The sequence below is a fragment of the Halichoerus grypus genome, chromosome 2 (genome assembly GCF_964656455.1).
Source record: "Halichoerus grypus chromosome 2, mHalGry1.hap1.1, whole genome shotgun sequence".
NCBI classification, from domain to species: domain Eukaryota; kingdom Metazoa; phylum Chordata; class Mammalia; order Carnivora; family Phocidae; genus Halichoerus; species Halichoerus grypus.
The window spans coordinates 208,171,055-208,183,232 of record NC_135713.1 but is presented as its reverse complement, the minus strand read 5'-3'; the positions used below and the strand labels follow the sequence as shown (position 1 = coordinate 208,183,232).

The 12,178-nt window shown below is 57.1% G+C and overlaps 1 protein-coding gene across 1 annotated transcript; it reads left to right on the top strand.

Annotated features, from left to right (window-relative positions):
* Positions 1 to 1,335: 1,335 nt before the first annotated feature.
* ACTG1 (actin gamma 1) lies at positions 1,336 to 4,199 on the top strand. Its single transcript, XM_036094117.2, has 5 exons — positions 1,336 to 1,495; positions 1,852 to 2,220; positions 2,504 to 2,942; positions 3,054 to 3,235; positions 3,326 to 4,199. Exons 2-5 carry the CDS (start codon positions 1,858 to 1,860, stop codon positions 3,467 to 3,469), a joined length of 1,128 nt encoding a protein of 375 aa, XP_035950010.1. The 5' UTR covers positions 1,336 to 1,495; positions 1,852 to 1,857; the 3' UTR covers positions 3,470 to 4,199.
* The last annotated feature ends 7,979 nt before the right edge of the window (positions 4,200 to 12,178 follow it).

Sequence of the window (12,178 nt, the reverse complement as noted above, 5' to 3'; positions counted from 1 at the left end):
ACGGGGCCACCGGCTCACCTTGCAGGGCTCTAGGGGAGGCTGGCCCCGCCCCCACTGTCACACACCTGCCCGGGTCAAGCTGAGCGCCCCGGGGACCTTGTGTGAGTCCCTGGCCTCCCTCGCCTGGTCCCACCGCCACCACCCTTGGCCTGGCGCTCTTCCCCACGCCTCCTCTGACGTTTCATTCTGAGCACTTCCAAAAGCTTACAAATCAGCCCAAAGAAACCGTAGTCTCTGGTTCCCCTCTGGGCATAACCAAAGCACTGGCGCCAGCAGGTGCGGCTAGGACCCTGTTAGCGAGCACTGGTCTCCCAGCTCAGGCTCCCGGGGAAAAGGGGACGCCCCGGACCCGGGAGGACACACAATCCCAGGGCAGCCGGGCGGGGCCGGCCTGTTGGCGACCCGGGGTCGGGCAGCAGCGGGGCGGCCTGGTCCCACTCCCACCCTGGCTCTCTCTAGTATCGTAAGCAGAGGGTGCCCACCAACTCTAGGGGAGAGTCGACCGTCCGGACAGTCAAAACTTCCCTTTCCTGCCTCAGTTTCCTTATAATGTGCACAGGAGCTTAGAACAAAACAAAGCCCCTCCCCAGGGGATGGGGGATGGCCCCAAACCCCGAGTGGAGCCCGCTCCTGGGGACAATCAGGCCTGCGGTTTGAGAGGCAGGAAGCGTCGGCGGTGGCCAGAGTGAAGCCCCTGTCTCTGCACCGCCAGGGACCCCAGGCAGGGCGCCCCCTCCTCCGGCGGAGGGACCTGCGCGGCGGTTGGCCACGATGGGGGACAGGCGGCTCCTAGCCCTCATCACGGAGACGAGGTCACGACTCCTCGGGGCTCCTCTGGGCCGCGGGACCCAGGGCGCCGCAAGGGCGATCGGCGGGGACACCCCGTCCGCCCCTCCCCCAGCCCAGCGTCGGCCTTCGCACCCCACGCTCTCTGCGGAGCCTCGGGGTGCAGCTCGCAGGGGGCGTGCGGGGGCAAAGCCCCCCACCCGTGGGGCCGGGCCGCGGGGACACACCCCGGCTTGGGGCGCGGCCGAGCCCTGGGCCAGGCAGTTTCGGGGTGCAGCCGGGCCCTCCCCCACAGCCTAGCAGTCCCGGGGCGGGGCTGGCCAGTCGGACCCGCAGCCCGGCCCGCGACCCCCGGGGAACACCCGCCCACCCTGCCCGCGCGCGGGTCCGCGCGGGGTCTCGCGCGCGGGGTCCGGAGCGCGCGGGGGCGACGCGGGCGGGGCCGTTGGGGGCGGTGCGGGCGGGGGGCGGGGCCGGGCGCGGGGCCCCACGTGTCCCGGCCCGGCGAGCCAATGGGCGCCCGGCGTTCGGAAAGATCGCCATATATGGACATGTTCTGGGGCCGCGCGCGCCGCCGGCCCGCGCGCGCGTCCCGCTTCGCTTAAATAGCGGCGGGGGAGGCCGCGCTCGGTCTCACTCGCCGCAGCCGGCCCGCGTTCCGCGTTCTCCCGCAGCTCGTCCTTCGCGTCCACTGCCACCACCTCCACCGGTAAGAGGCCGCCCTGCGCGCCCCGGGCGCTGGTCCCCGCACCTGGTGCCGAGGTCCGCACCACGCCTCCTCTCTGGGGGGCCCGGCCACACGGCCCCGGATCGTCGGGGCCGGGCCTGGGCGGGGTGGACGGCCGGTGCACGGGGGGCGCGGTGGGGGGGTGATTCGGGGGGGCCTGGGGCGGGGCCGGACCGCAGTGCGGAGAGTCCCGGTCGCGCCGCCGCCCGCGAGTTGGGGGGGGGCGCCCGGAGAAAGGCCCGGTTCCGGGCGGTTACTCCCCTGCCGGGCTCGGGGGCGGCGGGGGGAGGCGGACCCTCGGAGCCGGGGCTCGTCTGACCGGACCGGCCTTCACGCAGACCGCAATGGAAGAGGAGATCGCCGCGCTCGTCATCGACAACGGCTCCGGCATGTGCAAGGCGGGCTTCGCCGGGGATGACGCCCCCCGAGCCGTGTTCCCGTCCATCGTCGGGCGACCCCGGCACCAGGGCGTGATGGTGGGCATGGGCCAGAAGGACTCCTACGTGGGCGACGAGGCCCAGAGCAAGCGGGGCATCCTGACCCTCAAGTACCCCATCGAGCACGGCATTGTCACCAACTGGGACGACATGGAGAAGATCTGGCACCACACCTTCTACAACGAGCTGCGCGTGGCCCCCGAGGAGCACCCCGTGCTGCTGACCGAGGCCCCCCTGAACCCCAAGGCCAACCGCGAGAAGATGACCCAGGTAAGCGCTGCCCCATGCGACCACTGCCCATCTGTTTTCGTTAAGCCATGTTCTGCTCAGCTTTATTTTCTGAAATTCAAGTATTTCTTTCGATATTTCCAGGGTTCTGTTCCTCTCCTGGCATTTCCTCCCTGAAGTCTCAAGGTTTCTTATTTGTGTTTCTGCCTGCAACCTTTTCTTTTCTCTACACATCACATTTGTGGCATGCCAGCATGCAGTGTGTGAGCATGGGGTGGCTCCGAGTCCCTGCCTTTGACTAAGGAGCCCCTTGTCTTTTCTCCAGATCATGTTCGAGACCTTCAACACCCCAGCCATGTACGTGGCCATCCAGGCCGTGCTGTCCCTGTACGCCTCTGGCCGCACCACTGGTATTGTCATGGACTCTGGGGACGGGGTCACCCACACTGTGCCCATCTACGAGGGGTACGCCCTGCCCCACGCCATCCTGCGTCTGGACCTGGCTGGCCGGGACCTGACGGACTACCTCATGAAGATCCTCACGGAGCGTGGTTACAGCTTCACCACCACCGCCGAGCGGGAAATCGTGCGTGACATCAAGGAGAAGCTGTGCTACGTCGCCCTGGACTTCGAGCAGGAGATGGCCACGGCTGCGTCCTCCTCCTCCCTGGAGAAGAGCTACGAGCTGCCCGACGGGCAGGTGATCACCATCGGCAACGAGCGGTTCCGCTGCCCGGAGGCGCTCTTCCAGCCTTCCTTCCTGGGTAGGTGTGGGGCAGCGGGGTGCCAGGGGTCCTACTGAGGCTGGGGAGGGCGGTGCTGTTTGTGGTCTCCAGAAGGGCGTGTGCCCTCTAACGGAGAGCTTTGTCTCTTAGGAATGGAGTCCTGTGGCATCCACGAGACCACCTTCAACTCCATCATGAAGTGTGACGTGGACATCCGGAAGGACCTCTACGCCAACACGGTGCTGTCTGGCGGGACCACCATGTACCCCGGCATCGCCGACAGGATGCAAAAGGAGATCACAGCTCTGGCGCCCAGCACGATGAAGATCAAGGTGAGTCCAGGGCAGCTGTGGGCTCGGGGCTCCGAGGCCTTACTGTGAAGACCACGCCACGAGCTAACAGCCCCGTTCTTGTTTTTACAGATCATTGCTCCTCCTGAACGCAAATACTCCGTGTGGATCGGGGGCTCCATCCTGGCCTCACTGTCCACCTTCCAGCAGATGTGGATCAGCAAGCAGGAGTATGACGAGTCAGGTCCCTCCATCGTCCACCGCAAATGCTTCTAAATGGACTGCGAGCAGATGCGTAGCATCTGCTGCATGAGTGAATCCCGGGGTATAAGTTTGCCCTGGCAAACGTATACACCTCATGCTAGCCTCATGAAACTGGAATAAGCCTTTGAAAAGAAATTTGTCCTTGAAGCTTGTATCTGATATCAGCACTGGATTGTAGAACTTGTTGCTGATCTTGACCTTGTATCCAAGTTAACTGTTCCCTTGGTATATGTTTAATACCCTGTACATATCTTTGATTTAAACCCTTAGCACATGCGGCTCGGTCAGTTCGTGGCTGAGGTTGAGAACACGTTGATGGAAGAGAAATCCATTGATCGGAGGATCTGCAAGACCGTGAGGTTCTTGATCTGTGCAGGGTATTAATGTCTGAGAGCTGCCTATTCCAGGATTTCTCTAGAGGCTGGCAAGAGTCCTGAATGCGTTGTCATTTCTGTCTTGCCGGTCTAACAGGGTTGGGAAGGTCCGAGCCTTAGGACCCACTTTTCCTTTCTTACCCGATGTTTTCCTGCCAGAACACCGTGGGTTGTTAATTGCCTTGAGTTGGAAAACGGTTTGCATTTACAACTGTAAATTTATTCATCCTTTTAATTTATGTAAGGTTTTTGTACACAATTCTCAATTCTTTAAGAGATGACAACAAATTTTGGTTTTCTACTGTCATGTGAGAACATTAGGCCCCAGCAACGCGTCATCGTGTGAGGAAATAAAAGTGCTGCAGTAATGTGCGGTGGCCTCTGTTGCGGGAGTGCAGGGGTGGGGCTTGGGGTCAGAACTCCTGGCTGAATTTGGGGGGGGTGGTGTGGATTCTTCAAGATGAAAAGTGATTCTATTTTTTTTTTTTTTTTAAGATTTTATTTATTTGAGAGAGAGCACATGAGAGGGGAAGGGTCAGAGGGAGAAGCAGACTCCCCACTGAGCAGGGAGCCCGATGCGGGACTCGATCCCAGGACCCTGGGATCATGACCTGAGCCGAAGGCAGTCGCTTAACCAACTGAGCCACCCAGGCGCCCGAAAAGTGATTCTATTTTAAGAACCAGGTCTGGTGATCGGTTGGCACAGTTTGAGAGCTGGGGCCCCTCCCCTGGAGGAAGGTTTGTGTACGGGGGGTCCTGTGCCGCTGCCCCGAGCTGAGACCCCAGGCAAGGGGAGCTCTCCAGATGACTGCTCGGGGACTTGGAAGGCTATATGCTGCTAAGAAGCACCCGGAGCCCTACGGGGGTGGGGTCCCTCCACACGCAGGTGGTCGTGGGATTTTGGGTTTCCTTTTCTTCCACGAGCTCAGTGGAGTGGCCATGAAAGTTCATGAAATCACTGGGTTCTTGAACCAAGGGACTGGTCACCAGTGGTGTGAACATGACCAACTTGCCCTTCAGAAACCTTGTTTGTGCCCCTGGCTCAGTCAAGGGTTCAGTGCTTCTAGTGACGGACCTGAGTTAGGCAGCTTTTTGGAATACTCAAGTTGCCTTGCAGGTTGGGTCAAGGAAATAAGCTTTTGTTTTGAGAGACGGTGAACATCGTGAGTGGGGGGCAGAGGGCGAGAGAATCTTCAGCAGTGGAGCCCAACTCAGGGCTTGATCTCACAACCCTGAGACCTGAGCTGAAATCAGAAACTGAGTCAGACGCTTAACAACGGAGCCACCCAAGTGCTTCAAGGAAGTAAGATTTCTTGATTGAAAACGCTTAGGGATTTGGAAGGACTTCTTGAAATGGTTAGGTTCTACTGGCTGATGGACCATTTTTGCCTTTGCTGCTGGGAAGCACGTTTCATCAGTGGGGAGGGCGGTGGTGCTTCGTAGGTCCCATCTCGGTTGGAGAGGGGGCTCTTAGGCTTGGAGCCAGGGACCCGAGAGCACGTGACTGAAGGCTGTGGAGAGTCTCCCAGCAGAAAGTGGGCCCTCCCAAGCCCCGGCCTTCATCCTGGGACCACCCATGGGAACAGAGAGAGCGACGGATCAAACTACTTTCTTAACCCTGGGCTGCTTTCCACTTTCAGTTGGGTTGAGGTCTGGTCCATAGTGTGCTGGATCCCAGCAGCAGAGGAGAGAGGGCTCCATGTGTTGTGTAGGAGAGCAGCGGAGGGGAACACCTCGATTCTAGAGCCAGGAGAAGAAAGGGGGCCACACTGCCCTATCCTGGCCCCGCCCTTCTGGTGTTGGGGCAGGTGGGCCAGTCCCTCTACCGTCCCCACACAGGAGAGTGGCGGTTTCTCCCCATGGGTGTGAGGACGCAGTGAGGTCCCCCGACACCTGAGCCAGCGCACCACTGTCAGCATTTCTCTCAGGAGCTCCAAGTCCATCAAGATGCTGAGCTTTGAGAAAGGAGGTGGGGCTTGGGATGACTTTTGGAACAGTCTGCTCAAACCAAAGCAAGACAAGGATAGTTTCTGCGAAGACCATCATCAACAAAGTCAACAGCCTACTTGGGCTAAGTGGAGAACCAGGGATTTATCTCCAGACTATGCAAGGAGCTGCGAACCAAGAGACAGTGGGGAAAATCTGCAGACGAGTAGGAGAAAGCATACAAGTGGACAACTTCCAGATGAAACCGCAGAGGCTAATGTCTTAAATACTGTCCAGCTTAATGGAAGCTTCTAGAAGGGATGCCTCCTTGGAGAAGTGTCTTGTACATCCAGGGACTCAGTGTACCCCTGCAAGGCTCCCCTTCGCCAGGGCTACCCTGGTGCCCTGACCGTGAGGCAGAGGTGAAGGACGCGCTCTGAGTGGAACGGGAGGCTCACGGGTGCCCAAGCTTTCTGCAGTGTGAGGAGCGTCCACACGCCTAGCGGGTGGTCAATAACCGCTCCAACCTGGAGTTGGTGTCCCCAGGCAAGAGATGGACATTGTGTTTATTGGATGCAATTCCAAGTCCAAGGTCCTCTTTCATCTCAAATGGCCAGTGTTTTAGTAGAGGACAGAGACCATTTCAAGGATTCACACTGGAAAGCCTGGTCTCTGGTGAGTGAGAGACTGGCTTCCAGGACCTTTTACGGTTAGAGACCCCAAACATCCAACTCAGCTTCCGTCTGAGAAGCATGTGAGCTGCTGCTGCTGCACATGGAGCCCCCGTGGCCTTCCACAGCTGTGCTGCCCTGCAGCCTCATCCCCCTGATTGGTGGCCAGCCACGTGTTCTTTCCTGCAGGAAGCTTCCCCTCCCTTTCAGCTCCCTGTGGGGGCCCCTTCTAGGGGCGCCCTCCAGGGAGGCCTAATCATGGTGCATGATTCCCAAGGGTCCTCCTACATTTGCAGGAGGCTGCATCTCTCTGGAGAGTTACACCTCCCACCCCACTGATTGCAAGTTTGGCCATGGGACATGTTTTAGACAATGAAATAGCTTGAGGAACCTTAGGAGCCAATGTGGAGTGACCCTGCTCTCCTTCCCCTCTGCTCTGGGACCACGGTATTCCAGAGAGAGGCTTCTCCATCAGCCTGGAGGCTGGAGAGATGCTATCATCAGAGCCAACCTGGATGGACATACAGGGTGAGCAAGAAAGAAATCCTTATTGCTAGAAGTCAATGAGATTGTGGGGTTACTTGTTATGCAGCATAACCAAACCTCTCCTGCCTGATACAGCATCATAGTATATGTGAATGGTACCCTCTGCACAGGAATAGAATGAAGAGCCCAGAAATAAACTCTCATGTGTTCGGTCAAGTGATGTTCAACAAGGGGGCCAGGACCATTGAGTGAGGAAAGGACAGTCTTTTTAACAAAAGGTGCTGGGAAACTAGATGTCTACATGCAAAAGAATGAAGCTGGACCCTTACCTCACGCCATATACAAGCATCAACTCAATAGTGACTGAAGACCAAAATATAAGACCTAGAAGACCATGGAAGGAGAGCCTTGTGGCATTGGGTTCGGCAGGGGTTCCCTAGGTATGACAGCAAAGTCACAGGTGACAAAAGAAAAAAATAGACAAGGAGGATCTCATGAAAATTCTACAATTTTGCACATGCAGAGATGCCATGTGTCTGCGGATTTGATGACTCTGGAACCTCATGGAGGTGGAGCTACACAGCATTTGTCTTTTTGTGTCTGCTTTTGCCACTGTTCACAGTGTCCTCTGGGTTCATCATGTTGTAGTGGGTGTCAGCATGTCCTTCCCCGTCTCGGTGTAGACTGCAGTCTGTCCGTCTATTCATCCACGCACGGACACTGTGTGGCTCCCACCTCTTGGCTCCTCGGAATCGTGCTGCTGGGAGCATGGGTGGAGAAATATCTCCTTGGGTCCCGCCTCTCATTCGTTTGGGCACTTACCAAGAGGTGGAATTCCGGATCACACGGCAATCCTAACTTTTAGAGACCCCATCCGTCTGCACAGCAGCGGCCCATGTCACGTTCCCACCAGCCATGCCCCCAGTTCCTCCACACCCTCACAGCCCTCGCTGTTTACCTTTCTGTCGCTAGTGGCCACCCGAGGGGGTGTGCCGCAGGCTCTTTGAGGGCAAGCACCGTGGGCGCACCAGGGTCTCCCATCCCCTCACGCAGGGCCCGCCTGGCACACAGTGGGTGCTCAGGACCTGTCCAGCTTATCTGAGCCAGCAGACTCGGTCCTGCCTCCAGGGCAGTAAAACAAAGCACTCGGAAGACACTGAAGCTCAGGACTCAGGGAGCAGAGCTGAAACATGGCCTGGGCGGGAGGGGGTGCTGGGGCAGCCTGGGGGCTGCAAGGGCATGGAGGGGAGTCAGGACCAGTGGACACCCGAGCTCAGCTCACAAGACTTCAACCTAGAAGAGCGTGATCTGCAGAACTTACAGGCCAGGGGCGCCTGGGTGGCTCAGTCGTTAAGCGTCTGCCTTCGGCTCAGGTCATGATTCCAGGTCCTGGGATCGAGCCCCACATCGGGCTCCCTGCTCGGCGGGAAGCCTGCTTCTCCCTCTCCCACTCCCCCTGCTTGTATTCCCTCTCTCGCTGTGTCTCTCTCCGTCAAATAAATAAATAAAATCTTTAAAAAAAAAAAAGAACTTACAGGCCAGCTGCCACGGAGGCCAGGCAGGAGACTGAGGGGGCTCTGTCTCCCCTGACCCCAAGCTGGGCTCCACGCTCCCAGAGGCCTTTGGTGGCTGGGTGGTCCCTCTGTCCTGAGCCAGCCAAAGCCTCGGCACTCAGAGCCACAGGAGACACCCCGAAGGAGAGTCGTGGCCGTGCCATCTGCCCCTGGAGTGGGGTCTTGTCGGAGGGACAGAACAGAAAGGCCCTCTCTGTCCTCTTGCTATGGGCTCCTCACAGCCTGCTGACTGCCCCCGACGTGCTGTCGTCTGGGGTCTGTCCCAGCTCAGCTCCTGTCGAGATCAGAGCCTGCCTGGGATGCCCGCCGTGGCTGTGCCCCTCTGGCCCCCCCTGGCCCGAGGTCTGCACCCTGCCGCATGGCCCTCGCAGCAGCCAGTTCCCTCCCCCTCACCTGGCTTTATGGTCCCCAAAGCAGAGGCTGATGGGAAGCTGTGATTTGGGGGGGGTGAGGGACACTAGAGAAAGCCCTGCATTTTTGAGACCCTCACTCAGAGGCCCTGCTCCCAGGGAAGGGGGTGACCCAGCTGTCTCAAGAGGAGCAGGGGGCTCCTGAGGGCTGTGGGAGCCATCCGATGGGCTGGACCGATCCAAGGTGAAGCCTCAGCAATGGTGAGCACCCCAGGACTAGTCTAGCTCCTGCCCCGTGCATCTGCCCCTCCTTCAGCTGCCCACCGGCCCCAACATCACACCCCCCCTTATCCCCCTCTCTGTCCTTTGTGGAAATATAGCTGCTGGCCGGTGAGAACAAGGGGCCTGGTCCCTGCACCCCAGCCGGCTCCTGCAGAGGAGGGTAGAGCCCAGGGCAGCAGAATTCGGATGTCCCCCGCCCCCAGCTCCCCCACCCCGGGCCCAGGAGGGATGGCTCCCGGGGCTGCGTCTCTCCAGCAGGACACAGCAGGCCAGATGGGCCCTGGAGGTGGGCCAGCCTTCGACTGCCTGTCCTGCCTCACCTGCTCTGGCCCCATGGTGGTACCGAGAGCCCCATAATTCCTGGTGGCTCACTGGGACCGCAACACTGCTCACCTTGGACTGGCCTCATCAGAGTCCCATCCTCATCCTCATAAGGAAAAGACCCCACGGTGTTAGAGGCCTGCGCTGCCTGAGTCATGAGGGAACTCTGCCTCTGGGAACCAGGCATATATTTCTTTTCTTTCTTTCTCTTTTTAAAGATTTTATTTATTTGAGAGAGCGAGAATGAGAGAGAGAGAGAGCACATGAGAGGGGGGAGGGTCAGAGGAAGAGGCAGACTCCCCACTGAGCAGGGAGCCCGGGCGTGATCCCGAGACTCCAGGATCATGAGCTGAGCCGAAGGCAGTCGCTTAACCAACTGAGCCACCCAGGCGCCCCGGCATATATTTCTGTATTAAAAAAAGAACACGGGGCGCCTGGGTGGCTCAGTCGTTAAGCGTCTGCCTTCGGCTCAGGTCATGATCCCGGGGTCTTGGAATCGAGCCCCTCGTTGGGCTCCCTGCTCCACGGGAAGCCTGCTTCTCCCTCTCCCACTCCCCCTGCTTGTGTTCCCTCTCTCGCTGTGTCTCTGTCAAATAAATAAATAAAATCTTTAAAAAAACACAACACATTGTGTCTGAGTACAAAGGTAAAGCATTTGGAAAATATAAAGGAAAAGTGATCACCATAAGCGCCAAGGAAAAGCTTCTGGGCACTGTAGTAAGACCTTTTATTTTCTCCCTGTGCTTTGAAAACAAGTTTACATGGAATGTTCGATGCTACTCCCAGAGCTAAGCCCATCCTTCCATGAGTTTCTTTTTCCTCTCTCCCTTCCTTCCTTCGTAATCAGCTTTCAACTTTAGAATAGTTTCAGATTTACAGAAAGGTTGCAAAGATAGTACGGAGTCCCATCCACCCCACCCTGTGTTTCCCGCCGGCGCAGGGCGCGCGTCACAAATCAGGAACCAGTCTGGCTCGCTGTTGTTAACCAAAGTCCACACTCTGTTCAGGTTTCCTTGGTTTTCCTGTCACACCCTCTCTCTGCCCCGGTCATCACATCTCCCCAGGCGCCTCTGGGCTGAGCCGTCTCTCACGTCCCTGGTTTCGGGGGGCCCAGCAGTTCTGGGGGGAGATTCTGGGGCAGTGCCTCCGTCGGGATGTATGTGATGTTGGGTGATGGGTTTGGGGAGCAAGACCACAGAGCTGAAGGGCCTTCTCATCACGTCATGTCGGGGTCCCTGCTCTCAATGTGACTCGTCACCGAGGATGGGACCTTGACCCCTGTATGGGTTGTGTTCATTCTCCCCAGTGTGTGTACTGTTCTCTTCGGGAGGACGTCACTATGTGGAGCCCACACTCTGGGGGTCGGGGGTCATGCTCCACTTATGCTTCACCTTCTTGAGTGGGGAGCCGCGACATAAATCATTCCCCACTCTGCGTGCGAGATTTATGTCTTCTCCTCCATTCACTCATTCAGTCATGTATTTACATCAGTGGGTATCTCAGTATCCACGGACACGGTGGATTATAATCCACTACTACTCATTTTGTTGTTTAAACTGCTCCATGTTTGGCCACTGGGAGCTCGTTCAGAGGGAGCTCTCCTGGATCTCTCTGAAGTAGGCCCAACAATGTGGATCATTTTTCTGGCACTAAAAGATGCTCCAGGCTCATCTGGTACATTCCCTACCTCAGGCCTAGGGCAGCTGTTTTTCCGTGTCTTCCTTTTCTTGGAGAATGATATTAGAGACCAAAATTTGGGGGCTGGGTGTGCTCATTGCTATGGGGATGTCCTCGCTGGTGACAGAGCAAGGAGATAAATGTTTGTATATTAATCTGTGTGCACGAGTGTGCACACACACATTTCTATATGCGACCATCTGTGCTTATATTAAGCTAAACATGAGCTCCCACTGACGTTTCCACCTCTAACCCACACTATGTGGATCGATCTACCCTGGCCCTTGCTTCTCTGTCAACTCCCACCTGACTCCCAGCACTCAGCACCCAGCACCCACCTACTCAATCACTCAATCCCAGTGCGTGGGCCGTGGTTTCAGAATTGCTGATGGGTACCCCGTGGGAAACGACTTTACCAACTGCAGTGCAGGTCCTGTGACGTTCCTTCTGCCCTCTGCCCTTCGTCTTACAGACCCCACTCTTTTCCAAAGGGACCTGTCTCAGCACCGTGTCCCCACCCCCTCCGTCTGGTGGCTTCAGGCATGGCTCACGTTGTCTGCTGTAAAATTCTGTGGGTTTGGACAAATGCATAGTGTCATGTACCCATCATCACAGGACGATGAAGAGAGTTTCCTCACCCTGCAAAATGCTCTGTGCTCCATCTTCTCAATCCCCACCTCCATCAAACCCCTGGCAATCATCCATCTATTTACTCTATTGTTTTGCCTTTTCTAGAAGGCCATGGTCATGGAGGCAACAGCATGGGGCCTTTTCAGACTGGCCTGTTCTGCTTAACACCATGCCCTTCAGGTTTGTCCATGTCTGTGTTGGCTCAGTAGCTCTTTCCTTCTCGTCACTGAATAGTATTCAATGTATGGACATCCCACAGTTTGTTTATCCATTTACCTACTGAAGGACATTTTGTTTGCTTCCAGTTTTTGGCAATTACTAAAAAAGTGAATACAAACATTTCTATTGGAGGTTTTTGTGTGGACAGAAGCTTTCAAATCAGGTGAGTAAAATATCTGCAGCCTAATCACTGGATTGAATGGTGAAATTA